Here is a 13,571-nt window from a genome sequence, read left to right on the forward strand (position 1 = left end):
AATTAGACCAGCATTTATCAAAAACTCTCTGTTTTGTACTCTGAAATTTCCCCATTTTAATGATAGATTTAAGTAATGATAAAGTTGTGATTCGCTGTCTTTGAAAGTGCCTCATCAGGCACAATCCCCCACGGCTGGTAGTTTCTCATTTTGTGCTGCAGTGGAAAACTGTTTGAAAACCATCACCAACATTGTCTGAATAATCGTCTGCCTCAGTTTGATCTGCTCAGTTTAGCATTTAACGTCAATTGAGGCGCTCCAGAGTATTTTTAATGACATTCCCTCAGGAAAAAAATGGAGACGGAATCATACTGCTTAGCAAAGCCCTTTTTGGAGAACATTTAGACAACAATTTGGGGCAGGGAAGATTCTGTTTGAAACAGTCTTTTTGCTGTCTCTAAGTGGGTACACATCAATGTTCATCCACAGAAAATTACCAGCTGTACGTCCCTGAATCGGCTCAAGTAGGGAAACCGGTGGGGAAGATCAAAGCCAATGATGAGGACCTTGGCATCAATGCGGACATCAAGTACAGCATCATTAACTCAGAGGGGGCCAATACTTTCTCCATATCCACAGACAGGGACACGAGAGAGGGGATCATCAGCCTCAAAAAGGTAAGAGCATGCTGCCCACAGGAAAGAGATGTGATTTCAGAGACTTTCGGGGAAAAAAGTGCAATAGCCATGTGTGTCAGCCCTTTGCTTGGACACTGACTAAAAGGTGTACCACAAGAGAGGCTGTAAAGTAGGTCCTCATATTGTTTGTGTCAAATAATTAACTAGCATATGAGGACACTCCTAGATGCATATGAAATTCTGCCAAGTGCAGAGTGGTTAACAGTTTTTGGAAGTAATGCACTTCAAAAGGTAGCAATGCCTCAATAAAAGAGTAGAACTACAGCCGATGTACACAAAAAGTTTCAAACAATTCTAAACAAACAGGCCTTTTTTGGTGTTTGAGGTAAAAAAAAATGCATTCAAACTAAAAAGTCTAAGGCTCTTATTGAGCCTATACTTGGTACCTAAGAAAACCCAAGCATAACCCATGTGGGGCCCATTTGGTAAACTCATCCATGTGGGCAACTGGCATGGGGCCATTTAACAAACCCATGGACGACCCCATAAAGGGAATTGTACAACTATAACACTGTGGAGAAGGAAGAGTGCATCTAGTTCACTGAGTTAGCTCCTGTTAGAGCTCAAATGAGGAGGATTAATTATTACATTTTGGATTGTCACGTTAACATTTCTCTTGTCCATGAGTAGATGCACGCTTCCTTCTGCCTGACCATATGGTCGGCAGGCACAACTGTCCCTTTAAAACAAAATGAGTTGAACAAACTTCAAATTCTGCTTATTGTTTGTCCAGTTTACAACAGTTTGTCGTGTAAACCTGCGGCAAATACTGCATTTCAGTGAGCCCACAGCATGTATTTCTTTTCACTTGATCTATCCAGATAAAGTGTACCTACTTTGTACTATAAGTGTGCTAATTATATTTCCCCTTGGTGCCTTCCTGCCAACAGCCTCTGAACTACGAGAGAAAGAAGACCTACACTCTTCACATCGAGGGAATGAATACACATGTGGATCCTCGTTTTTCCTATCTTGGTTCTTTCAAAGACACCGCCACCCTTAAAATCACAGTTGGGGACGTGGACGAAGCCCCGGTCTTTTCTATAGATCATTACATCCTGGATGTATATGAGAACTCGCCGAGTGGCACGGAGGTGGGCGTTGTAACAGCTCGAGATCCTGACAGCAGGAACAGTCCTGTCAGGTAAGACACTTCAACTCCTACGTATACAATATGCAGAAATGATTACAAATATTCAGAGGCAGAGCGGCTCTGTAGGCATACTGTCATATTAGTTGTGCATCATTGGTTATAATTGAAGATCTACAGTTTTTCTTGCTGAGAAATAGCAGACAAGCCCGATGCAAAAGCAAAGGGTAAAAGACAACGCTGCTGATATTATGAGGCTTATTTTGTGGCTCATCGCTCTTTCAGATGTGACTGGCAGCCAATGAAACTTTGTCATTTTGTCAACCAATTTGTTGCCAAAAACTTAATGTATTTCTTGAAACATATCAGTGTCTGCCAGATGGATTCTTAGAAATTTCCAAAAAGTCTGGTTACCATATCTTTTCAGATTAGCTTAGTTAGTGAAGCATACGTTTGCCATGCAAGGAATTTGATAATGAGAATCGAGTGCATTTTTGCCAAACTGGTCACAGCTTATTGGTGTTTGCTCATTTATTTATTCATCTTTTGATTTGAGTTTCTTTTTTGGCATTCGGGTTTACCAGAGAGATATGTTTTGCTGCAAAAACTGAGGTGCTTTAGATTTGCCCCTTGAGGTTTAAGAATAAGAATGTTTCTACCTCCAAGGAATGTTGGTCTAAGTAAAACTACAATTTGCATGTCATATCTCTGCCCCATGTAATTGCACCTTTTGTAGATAAACATTTGAAGCTGTGACTTGGCACAGTAGTTTGCTCATATGCATCTAAAATTGTGCTTATGAAGTAATGCATGATTCAGGATACATGTTGAACCTATGTAGTAGCCTGATGTTTTTTGTCTTTAAGCACTATATGACAATTTTCTAAGTATTTAATCTGCCAAACTATGAATGTTTTAGGTGGCTTTGCACTGATGATGGGCAGTATGTCAGTATTATATACAGATATCATGATATTGTCTAATATTTCGGACATCTTAATATTGTAAGTGTTGTCTTTTCCTGGTTTTAAGGCTGCATGACGTTTAAGTGACGTCATTTTCTGAACTTACCAGAGTGGCTGCCAAAATGCCAAACTTGAGGCTTAAAAACAGCAGTCCACAAACCAATGTCCATTATTCATACAGTCCATGTTTAAAAGAAAAAGTGCTGCATTATGTGTGATAGCCCTGTGTTTGTTCCTAATACATGTACTCCGCACACGTTTCACAAACGATCTAAGAATCAGAAATATGCATAGTGAATCTGTGTAATTTTTTTGGCATTATCTGATAGATGGTTATTTTGTCTGCAAGTCTGTGAAGTAACCTGAGGCAATACAGCTGCTTATCATATTTGTATGCGCTCTAAACAAATGCTTGTGAACTGCTGAAAAACAAAAAAAAAAAAAGAAGATTGATATTACCCTTAGGCAGTGGACTAATCCCAGGTTTTCCCTCTGCACAGGTAGCTCGTTTCATGACATTACGCTCAAGCAATTCTGCATTGCTTGTATTAATTCCCTCTATAGCCTCGGTGGACATGATGGAGCAGTTGTAAACATGGACCTCCTCATGAGATGAATTTTTGCTGGTTTATCAATAAGAGGCAATCTTCCGTTGCTTTTACATGTTGTAGGATCATAGCAAAAAAGCCCCGCCATAGGCTGCAGAGCCCAGGGGGTTTCTAAACAACAGTAAGTAAGCACAGGGATTCACAACCACAGGTTCCACCACGCTTTGGTGAGGTGAGCGCTGTGGTTCTTGATGAATGATGTTTAATTCAAAATGGGAAGAAGACACGGGGTAAAAATTGTTCTTTGATTCATGTCAGAATCTTAGGACTTTGTGAAAGATTGGTTGTAAACAAGAAGGTAATCTCCATATGAAAGAGTTCCCCCTCTCTCCTTGTGGGATACCTCCTCGTCGACCATTCCTACAGTACATCACTCCCAATGTTCACCACATAAAGAAGAAGGCAGCGGGAGGTATCTCCGTGACAGCCACTTGAACCCAGAGAAAAAAGCTAAACCACTGTGCAACTGCTTCTTGTGTTGGTATCAGAATGCAGAATGCAGCAGGGATCAGTATTTGTCTCTCTTTGATCATCAGAAGTCCATGCATGCATGCAATGAAATAAACATGTTATTGAAGTGACATTTCAAATGTTGGCTTGAAATTGACAGCCTAATAGCCAAACCAAGTCTTGACGGCTCATTACCTCTGGTTGCTCTTACACATTATCATAATTGTAATCAAAGCAGTTGTGGAAACGTCTTGGCCTGGTTACTTTGAAGCACCGTATGAACTCCAGTCAGCCTCATCTTCAGCTTGTGTTGATGGACAAATTGTCTTTTCTTCAACTGCGACCAGCAGGAATATAAAGAAATAAAGTGACGATAGTAGTGAATTTTGAGTTTCTAGGAAAGGCTCCCAAACAAGATCCTTGATTACACCACAGTTTTAACATATTTGAATAAGAAAAGGTAAAAACAACTACCACTTGTGAAAGCAGATGGTATTTTGAAGAATACGTTTACTATTGAACACAAATATCCATGATCCCCAGAGGAAAGTCTAAATCCTAATGACTTTGGAGATTGGTAGTCCTGATTTAGCACTACTCACAGATCAAAATTCACACTTGTCCAACACTTGGCCAGTGGACTATGGATGACTATGGCAAATTCTGTAATTTTATGTGCATTTATTAGTTTGAAATGTCCCTTCTCACGTGAACTAAACTAAAAAAAGAAACTTCAGCTTCCATAATTCTCAGCTATATTTCGAGTTGTAAGCCTAGCATGCTAACATTACTGCATCAGAGGTTGACAAAGAAATGCAAAATAAAAGCCATTTCTTACCAGTGCAGTGCAAAAACTCAGTGAGGGGATTGTGAAAAAATTTTTTATGCAACTTTGACAACTATGCAAACTGGGTTTGGCGAGAATTATATACATTGCTGCACTCCATTTCATCAGTAAGGCAGAATATAAGGGGCTAACATTAACTATACAATGTATAAACTTCTCAGAAACCATATTTGATTCTGTGGCTAGCCATATTCCATGACAAACATGTAGGCCTAATGTTAGCAAGTGCGTGTCAGCTACATGACCATCTTCATTGTATCCCAATGACACCAAATTCAAAAGACGTCCCCAATTTTGGCAGCAAGCCAGCTATGAGCTGAAGGTGTGCCATCAGTTGAAACAAAGGGTTTCATTGCCCAAATATATCTTTCTACAGGTGGAAATTTGCTTCAATGAAGGCCCATTCTGAATATTCTTTTCCACTACAAGAATACCCCAAGGGTGTAAGAATTCATAAGTACCCACATTTTTTTGGAGGGAGGGGGATGAAAATTACTATAACAGTTTTTCAGATGTGTTTTGTAGACATCCAAAAGTGAAAATATTTTGTTTCCAACTCACATTCACCTCCTGACAGAAGGTTAGATCAGCTTGTTCAATGGTTAGGGCTGCATGACATATTTTTAAGAAGTAAGACGTTTTTTATCCATCTAAAAACTTTGTTTTTGTGTTGTGTTGTGTTGTATAATGGGCATAGGAATCTCACTAGGGTGCAGTAGCAATATATGCTTTAAGTCTTGTTGATGTTCAGTGTACCCAGAGGCTTTTCCAATGGAAAAAAAATAGCTATTACTCTACATATGGAAATATGTAAACAACATGTAGCAATGTTTGACATTTTCTGCGATCAAGCTGTTCTGGAAAATAATCATGATGTTACATCTTGTACTGTTGGCTAGTTATCTGTAGGACCAAGGAAATTGACGACCAGAAAACCCAAACTTTACAACAAACAAGATTTATCACCAGTAGAAGTAATTAAAAGTGTTTTTTTTTGTGGATTTTTCCATACAAGCCATACAATAACATGTTTTTCTACTTGCAAAAGCAAATCCTTAGCAACTTAACTCACACTTTTACTGCTGAAAAGCCTTCATGCTCTTATGAGCCTGAGCATTTAATAAATCATGACAACATTTTTACCAAGGGTGCCTGGGTACACTTGTTAGAAATCCAAGCTAAAATAAACCCTGTTCATTATTTCAAATAAATGCAATCCTGGCGTGATTATCCCTATACCATTTCCATCTCTAATGTCAATTGAAAATTGTCGACTTAGGCTATATTACTCAGGAGAATGAATGCGGGATTAAAGGTGTAAATAGGTCATTAAGAGATAAATTAGGGAATACACAGTCAATGCTCATTTCGTGCTTGAACTCATGAGGGGAGCAGCTGAGCCCGTTTCTGCTTTGTATTCCACAGGCTGCTTTGCTTCTGGTTTGATAACACGTTGCTAGAAAGCCATTACAACAGTGTAAACATTGCCAGCAGAACATCGCCTTTTGTCATTATTAAATATTGAAGATAATTGCTCTTGACTTCAAAATATGTCATTTCAGAACATTCTGTCGAGACCCAAAGTCCATTTAAAGGCAGTAGGGATTTTTCTATTTGTGTACTTCAGAGGTGGGATGAGACTTTGAAAATCACAGAAGCATAATAACATCCCCTTTGGCTTGTGCTGCGTCTGCACTTCATTCATTTCACTGCATGGTTTTGGTTGACTGAATCTCTTATCATTAATCATGTAAGAGTTTGTTCTTCGGTTTGATATGTTTTGTTGCCAGATGTGATATAAACAAAAGTTAGTCAATATGTGTTTTCTAAGGCCTCAGTATAGTTGTTGAAACAAAGCCAGGGCCAAAAACACATCAAGTACTTGCACTGTGTTTTTGAGCCATTTTACTAAGTATTATTTGGCTTAAAGGGGACTCCACTTGTTTACACAATGGACAGTTAACTCATAATGAGCAGTGATTGCCAGTCTGTGAAAACAGTTGTATAATGTGCTCTGTGGCTCTAAAGGGAGCTTTCCAAAGATGGAAAAAAAGTAACCCTGATGATATAATCAGTTATCAAGAGTTTAGCCTGTCATTGATTGTAGACTGTGGGTAATAGCTTGCCAATGACTGACTATATCAACCAGGATCCTACTCCCTATGCACTATCTACCATATTACAAGGGCATCGCAGCTGCATCCTGGGCCAAGATGCCTTAAAAAAAAAAGGCCGGCCAAGGACCTGCCAAGAGCCTGCCAGCTACTAACACATAGGCTACATTACATACTTATGGGTCTTAAATACATTTAAGTAATATTTAGCCCCGTTTTGGCATCTTCGACCTGTAAATTGAGAAAAGTCATGCCTACTGGGCACCATCCCCCAACTGTGCTCTGTAGGCTCCAGATTATCCACTGTATTCTTTATGACCTCCTGTGGTGAATCTCTTATTTTTTTTTCTATCACTGCATTTCTGACGACTGCTTGTGAAGGAGATAACACAATTTTTTATTTTTGTTCCCCTTATAGGTACTTCTTGGACAGCAAAGAAGAAGGAGTACGGTACTTCAGAATCGATGAAAGCAGTGGACTTATAAGGACAACGCAGCCTCTGGACAGAGAGGACATGGCTTGGCACAACATCACTGTGATGGCCTCGGAGGTTGGTAGGTACACAGGTTGCTTTCCATAAACAGAATGTTTACAAGTGGGCGAGTAAATGTAACGCACCTGCTGCGACTATTTGCTCTTATCTGAGTGTTTATAAGTGAACAGATGAAGGTTTTTGTGAATTCTGAATTTCTTGCCATGTTGACATGGTTCCCACTCCCTATTGTACAAACAGATCCTGATTTAATATTCATATTGGAAAGTTCAGGGAAATCTGGTGACTTCAAGAGTCTCAGTGCTAATATGAAATACCAGTTTTAGTGTTGAGGTTTAGAAGCACTTTATTTTAGAAAACAAGCAGGCATCGAGGTACACACACACTGTACTGTACATAAACCCTCTGACATAAAATATTTAAAAATACCAGGGTATATTTCTCCCATGCTTGACACCTTCAGGGACTATAGTAAACATGTGAAATACTTTTATCCAGTTGCCTGAAAGAGGCAGTTAAAGGAGATTGCTCTTTCTTTCCACACTCATCTTGTTTAGCCCCGAGCTAATAGGAGACATTATAAATCATTACCAGAATTGCATTGAAATCATGGGCTAGCTTTGTGCCACAACAGCATGATTTAAAGTATAAAAATTCAAAAAGTAATAGTAGGTACTATAGCTCTGCCCACAGGCTTCTTTTTCCCCCTCCTTGCTAGATAACGAGACACCCTGAGGGGATCATATAGTCAGAGAGCAGTCCAGGTTCAAAATCATACCGTGTAAAATTGGAGTCAAAATCAATAGCAACAAAAGGAGCGTCCCATAAAAAGAGATGACTGTATGAATCTGCGCTGCACACTCTGCCTTTACCTACAGAATAAAACCAGCAGCACCATTTGGGCACTGAGCAGATTTTCTTCTGATATTCCCTTCAATGTTTTGATCAAAGACACTTCAATAGGATACGTGTTAACTGACACACAGCAGCAGGATTCTCAGTCTTTGCCTAACTATCAGTCCCCAGTTCCACCAAACACACATTTGGAAAGAAAATGCACAAAAACAAGAGCTTTAGGGGTTCATGAAAACTGCAATAAGCAGCTGTCGCCTGCAGGTATTCAGCTAACCAGTTCAGTGTCACTACTTTTTCTTTGATCATCCCTCTAACTCTAACTAGTCTGCTAAATTGTATTTCAGGAGCACAATGAAGAGAAGGTATACAGCCCAGTCCAAATAAATTCTTATATTGGGCTTTTTCTTTGACTAAAAACCAGTAAGATTTGAGGTTTTTTTTTCTAGAATGACTTGGTAATTGACCTGGTAATAGTTAGCAATGGTGCAGTTGGTCACACTATTTCAATCTCTAAACCTTTCCATTCTTTTAGAGTAGCAATGTGTTCTAATAGCATTATTAACAGTAATATCACAATAATTAACAGAATTTGAGCACGGCCCAACACCAGATGAGTTAATAGTGAAATTAACAATTAAAGTCAAGAGAAAACAAGGATGAAGGAGATCATTTGCATATTGATTAGAATGCATTCAAATAGGTTAGAGTGTATTTTTCTCATAATTAACTACAAAATCAAATTAGTCCCAATTGTTTCAATGTCCTTTCTTACACTGAAAATTAATTCAATCAATAAAGGCCCTGCTAACTTCAACAATTGCTATCAGGTAACTTAGGTGATTTGTAATCGCAATTAGGCAAATCTCTCACCGACCGACAGAGGTGCTGCATGCTAATATTCCTTTATCTCCTCGCCTCTCCTTAGTATTCAAGGATACAGTTACATGCCAAGACACTGTCAAAAGGCAGAATGATAAATTTTTACCACTCTGAATGAGCAAGGACACAAGGAGTGTCACGGGCACAAAGCACCCTGCACAGATTGCTACAAACCATCCTGCAGAGACTTTACTTTGATTTCTAATGCAAATAGCCTAAAGCACTGAATTAGAGAATACATGTTTAATTAAAGTTTGGTGGAATTTGTGGTGGAATTTTCACTTGACAAATTACAGCCATGGCAGATTCACCCTAGATTACGAAAGCAGAGGACCTTTGCAATTATTACAAATTACTAGAGGTTTCCAGGTTACACTAGTCTCGTGCTAATAGAGCTTTAGGCAGTTTTTAGGTGCTGAAGAAACACCATACATGGTAACCTTTATGCACAGGGTAATGTAAATAAAAACCCTCACACATTAATTTACCAGAAAGACTGTCACACCTGCCCGACTTTCTGCTATTCAGGGAAGGTTTTGCTGAGCAGACATGCTATTTTCCAGCACTGTCCTGCTGTACATTCTGCACTGTAATACTGTAAGACAAACTCACACCTGGAAGCTGCTCAGTGAAAGCAGTCTTCCTTTTTGGGCAGAGGTGCCCCGTGGGTTGAGTGCATACTTGCCAGCCTTGAGGTGTCAAGAATAAGGATTTTGAAAACAAAGCGGACAGTATGAGGGTCCTCTCCCAGAAAAATCTGAGCTGCAGAAACTTTGTGTAATGCATACTGGCGACTTTTAAAAAGTGAAAATAACAAAATTAACACTGCAACTATTTTTTTTTAAACATCCAGTATGAAGGATTTAGGGAGATATATTGGCAGAAATAGGCTATAATCTTCATAAGTATGAATTCACCTGGAATTAAGAATCTTGTTTTATTCACAATAAAATGAAACATTTTTACCTACATACACAGCAGGTGATCTTCCATAGAGTCTACCATGTTGTGTCTACGGAAGCCCAGAATGCACAAATCAAACACTGTCTCTAGATAGGGCAGTTTGCATTTTTCATGTCAGCCACTGTTGTCTTCCTACATGCTTTGTTGATAGGAAGAAAATCACTTGGTTGCAATCTGCAACTTCACTCCTAAATGACACTAAACTGTACACAGTAGACCCTTAAATACCTTAAAATACTCTGAATTCTCAGGAACTTATAAGAATAATTAACCCCTCTTGTGTGAACTTGCATGAATCTCTTGCATAAACCATATTCATCAGTTTTAATTCATTCATTTTAACACACAGTGAAACCCTTATATTGACCCCAAAAATGGTTGACATGGCAGTTTTCACAAAATGCTTGCCCCTATCTTTTAAAAAATCTCTAATTCTCCCTCCATCTCTCACACACTGGGGAGAAAGAGGTATGAGCAGCTTTGCTATCCATCATATTCATGCAAGGAAATCACATGTGGTGCAGCTATATTAATGTCAGTGTTGAAATAGTAGACTTTTAACAGCATTGGGTTTTACTGTACAATTCCAGAAACATGTTTTGACAACAACCAGGGGGGGGAAAGACATGTAATATTGTCCTGAATTGGGAGAAATACTGGAAAATGTTGACCCTGGGAAGGAAATGTGAGAAGGCAATGGAATATGTTTCTTCCTGAAAAATTGGGAGGGTTTAAATGTAAGGCTGGGGCTTAAATGCCCTGCTCTAGGGCACTTCAGTTTTTTTTTTTTTTTGTTTTTTTGAACTAGAGGGAGATTGTAGGAAACTTTTACTACCCCAAGTGTTTTGAGGCTGAGGAAAGACTAATTTAATCTCCCAAAATTGAACATATTTTTTTGCTCGATGCTGTTATTGCTTCACACAGACCTTATAAGTACTAAAAACTAAACATTACTGTCTCACTTTTTAGGAGCATTTCAATTTAACATTTCTGCACTCATGGCACGGTAATGCTGCTTGGATAAGGGTGTCCACTGCACTGCATATATCGCAATAAAAATCTTAATCATAATCTAGCAAATTAAAATTTTAATGTTGAATCATGCATTTTAAAGTTTTTTCATGTATTTTAGTAGTGTGGGTTGCTATTTTGTTGCAATTCAGGCTGTTACTTGATATTAAAACAAGGGGAGGTTATGCATATGATTTACATGCCTTATGAGTTCCTCACGCAGTGCAAGGGGCAAATAATGCATCACAACCAAGCACGCCTGCTGGGACAAAAAATGGTGCACAAAGACAATCAGATGTGCTTTAATATACAAAATTGCCCTCTGCAATGTTGCATCCTTCAGTGTTTTTCTAGTCACACAGCATAAGACAAAAGCCATAAGCAGTTTAACAAGGAGAGCACAGAGTGTCCCAGTTTAAAATTACACTGTTGACGTTCTACTTTGTTATTAAGGCATACATTTGACTTTCATCTGTCACTCGTTCTTTTTCTGCCGCAGACAACCCCAGCCTCCTCAGCCACGTTCCTGTTACCGTCCAGGTGCTGGACGTGAACGACAATCCGCCAGAAATAGCCACAGACGAGGAGGTCATTGTGTGTGAGAGCTCAAGGCCAGGACAGGTGAGCATTTAGGATTCACCTAGAAAAATCTGCAACACCTATCTCTGTTCTGTTTCTCTCCCTCTATTTCTTCATGCATTCATATCTTTCTACACTACAGACACACCTCAGAATGTGTTGAAAACTGTGTATTATCGCCTCCCTGACTGCATGCATTCTGCACTGAACTATTGTTTCCCTCAGCAGTTTGGGTTTGGAGCTGTAAACCCAGAAACTGTAATGGCATCGGAGAGAGCTGCTTAATCATCCCTCATTCAAAATGAGTATCTCAGCAGCAAACCATGACAGCTCTAAATCGAAGCTCATTCCAATTTGCTCTCAGTGGTCTTTGATTCATTCGAATTAAGAACGTTTTTGAGATATAGAGCAATCAGCAGCATGGAAACGGCTGAAAGGGCGGTTCGGCAAAGGATGATGGAGTAAAGACTGGGAAGACACAACTAAATACATTTTTAATAGTTTAGAGCTGGTGGAAGAAAAGTTTGAATTAAGGTTTGCATTAAATTTGAATTAAGGTTGCATTACAGCCTCAAGGCTCTTGGCCCAGGGGATTAAGTGGGGAGAATTATAATGTGTTGAATAAGAGGGTAGCACACCACCGCAAATGACAACATACTGTATGTGAAATAAAAGAGCTGCTCATTAAGGTTTTTAGAGGCTGTTTGCATTTCAGTCTTTAAACCATGGACAGGGCAGGTGTCCACCAAAATAGTTACAGGATACCAAGTTCCAATTAAAATTGAATCTCTATTTGAACTTTACAGGGTTGGGGCAGATTACTATGAAATGCAGTAACTTACTAAATGGCAAAAATGGCATATGGCAAGTTTTGTTATTTGAAAAAAAAGGCATCTAATCTGAATAGTTTTAGTCCACTAAAATCACACATTGGAAATGTCGCACCTTAAAAAAAAAAAAAAAGGATACAGACAAAACATTTAATTCTGCAAATATACTTTTCTTAATTACTTACATTAAAAAACATTTTTGAAGACATAAATTGCATTTTTAAACCCAACTGCCAAACAAATGTTGACATTCTATATTTCTGCAATTTGATTTGTTACACGCGTATGTTGTTGTGCAGCTGTTGTGTTAAAACAGTGCTCTGGGTATCATAACATTTTTGGGCATGAAAACGACTTGGTTATGGTTAGGAAAAGATCATGTCTGGGCTTAAAAAAACATTTTTGGTGCAGAGGTTATCGATATCTCAGTGGCACTATCCATGGAGGAAAAACAGCAATGGGTCACTAAAAAAAAGACAGGTTTTGTTGTTTGTTGGTCTCTAACAGCAGTCTGTAGCTTGCCAGAGATGACACACCACACACAATCTGCTTCTCCCCAGATGACAAAGTCAGGTTATATACTTTGTCATTGCCACATCTTTGTGTTTTGCAAAATTGGTACAATGCCCAAAAAAAAAAATAAATAAATAAAAAAAATCTGGTGACTTGGCAGATATTTTGCAATCAATATTTACACTTGGTCAGATCAAATCAATTTTATAAACCACACCACAGAGTGAAGCACTTGTCTAAGAAACCTTATATGTCATATTCCCGAGATAACAGACTTGATTATCTTGAAAAAAAGAGATTCTACTACATTTGTACTTACATGTGTAATCTAAATAGATAGTCAGGATTACATGTTACATGTAACCAACCCTGTGCAGGTAAAGCAGTACACACGGTTTATTAAACTGTAGGCAACCGTAGCAACAACACAGTAGTGACACTGACCTATTCCTTAATTAAAATGACAACAAACACATGATGACAGTTTGAACACATCTTATCTTTGCCCCAGTATAACTGTGAATTCAATTATACACTCCAGCATGCTCTGATATCAACATTAGTATACATCATTACCACTTAGGGAAAACATTCAATCCCCACAAACAAAGCTTCAGTGTTAAAAGGAGCTACTAGGTTAGTGTGATGTTAGCAAGATTGTAACCCGATGTTGCAGGCAGGGGTATCATTCACAGTGTTCACAGATTTGACTTAATTCAAGTTTGGCAGGGACAG

At 38.7% G+C, this 13,571-nt stretch overlaps 1 protein-coding gene across 1 annotated transcript in view; it reads left to right on the top strand.

The window, feature by feature from the left end:
- Positions 1 to 13,571, top strand: part of LOC121960541 (cadherin-18) — a 73,139-nt gene that overhangs the window by 36,140 nt on the left and 23,428 nt on the right. Inside the window, exons 5-8 of the mRNA XM_042510304.1 lie at positions 430 to 617; positions 1,529 to 1,782; positions 7,131 to 7,267; positions 11,414 to 11,535. Of these exons, the coding sequence (XP_042366238.1) occupies positions 430 to 617; positions 1,529 to 1,782; positions 7,131 to 7,267; positions 11,414 to 11,535 (701 nt within the window). The remainder of the gene's footprint in view (positions 1 to 429; positions 618 to 1,528; positions 1,783 to 7,130; positions 7,268 to 11,413; positions 11,536 to 13,571) is intronic.

Source organism: Plectropomus leopardus, chromosome 21 (assembly GCF_008729295.1).
Source record: "Plectropomus leopardus isolate mb chromosome 21, YSFRI_Pleo_2.0, whole genome shotgun sequence".
NCBI lineage: Eukaryota > Metazoa > Chordata > Actinopteri > Perciformes > Serranidae > Plectropomus > Plectropomus leopardus.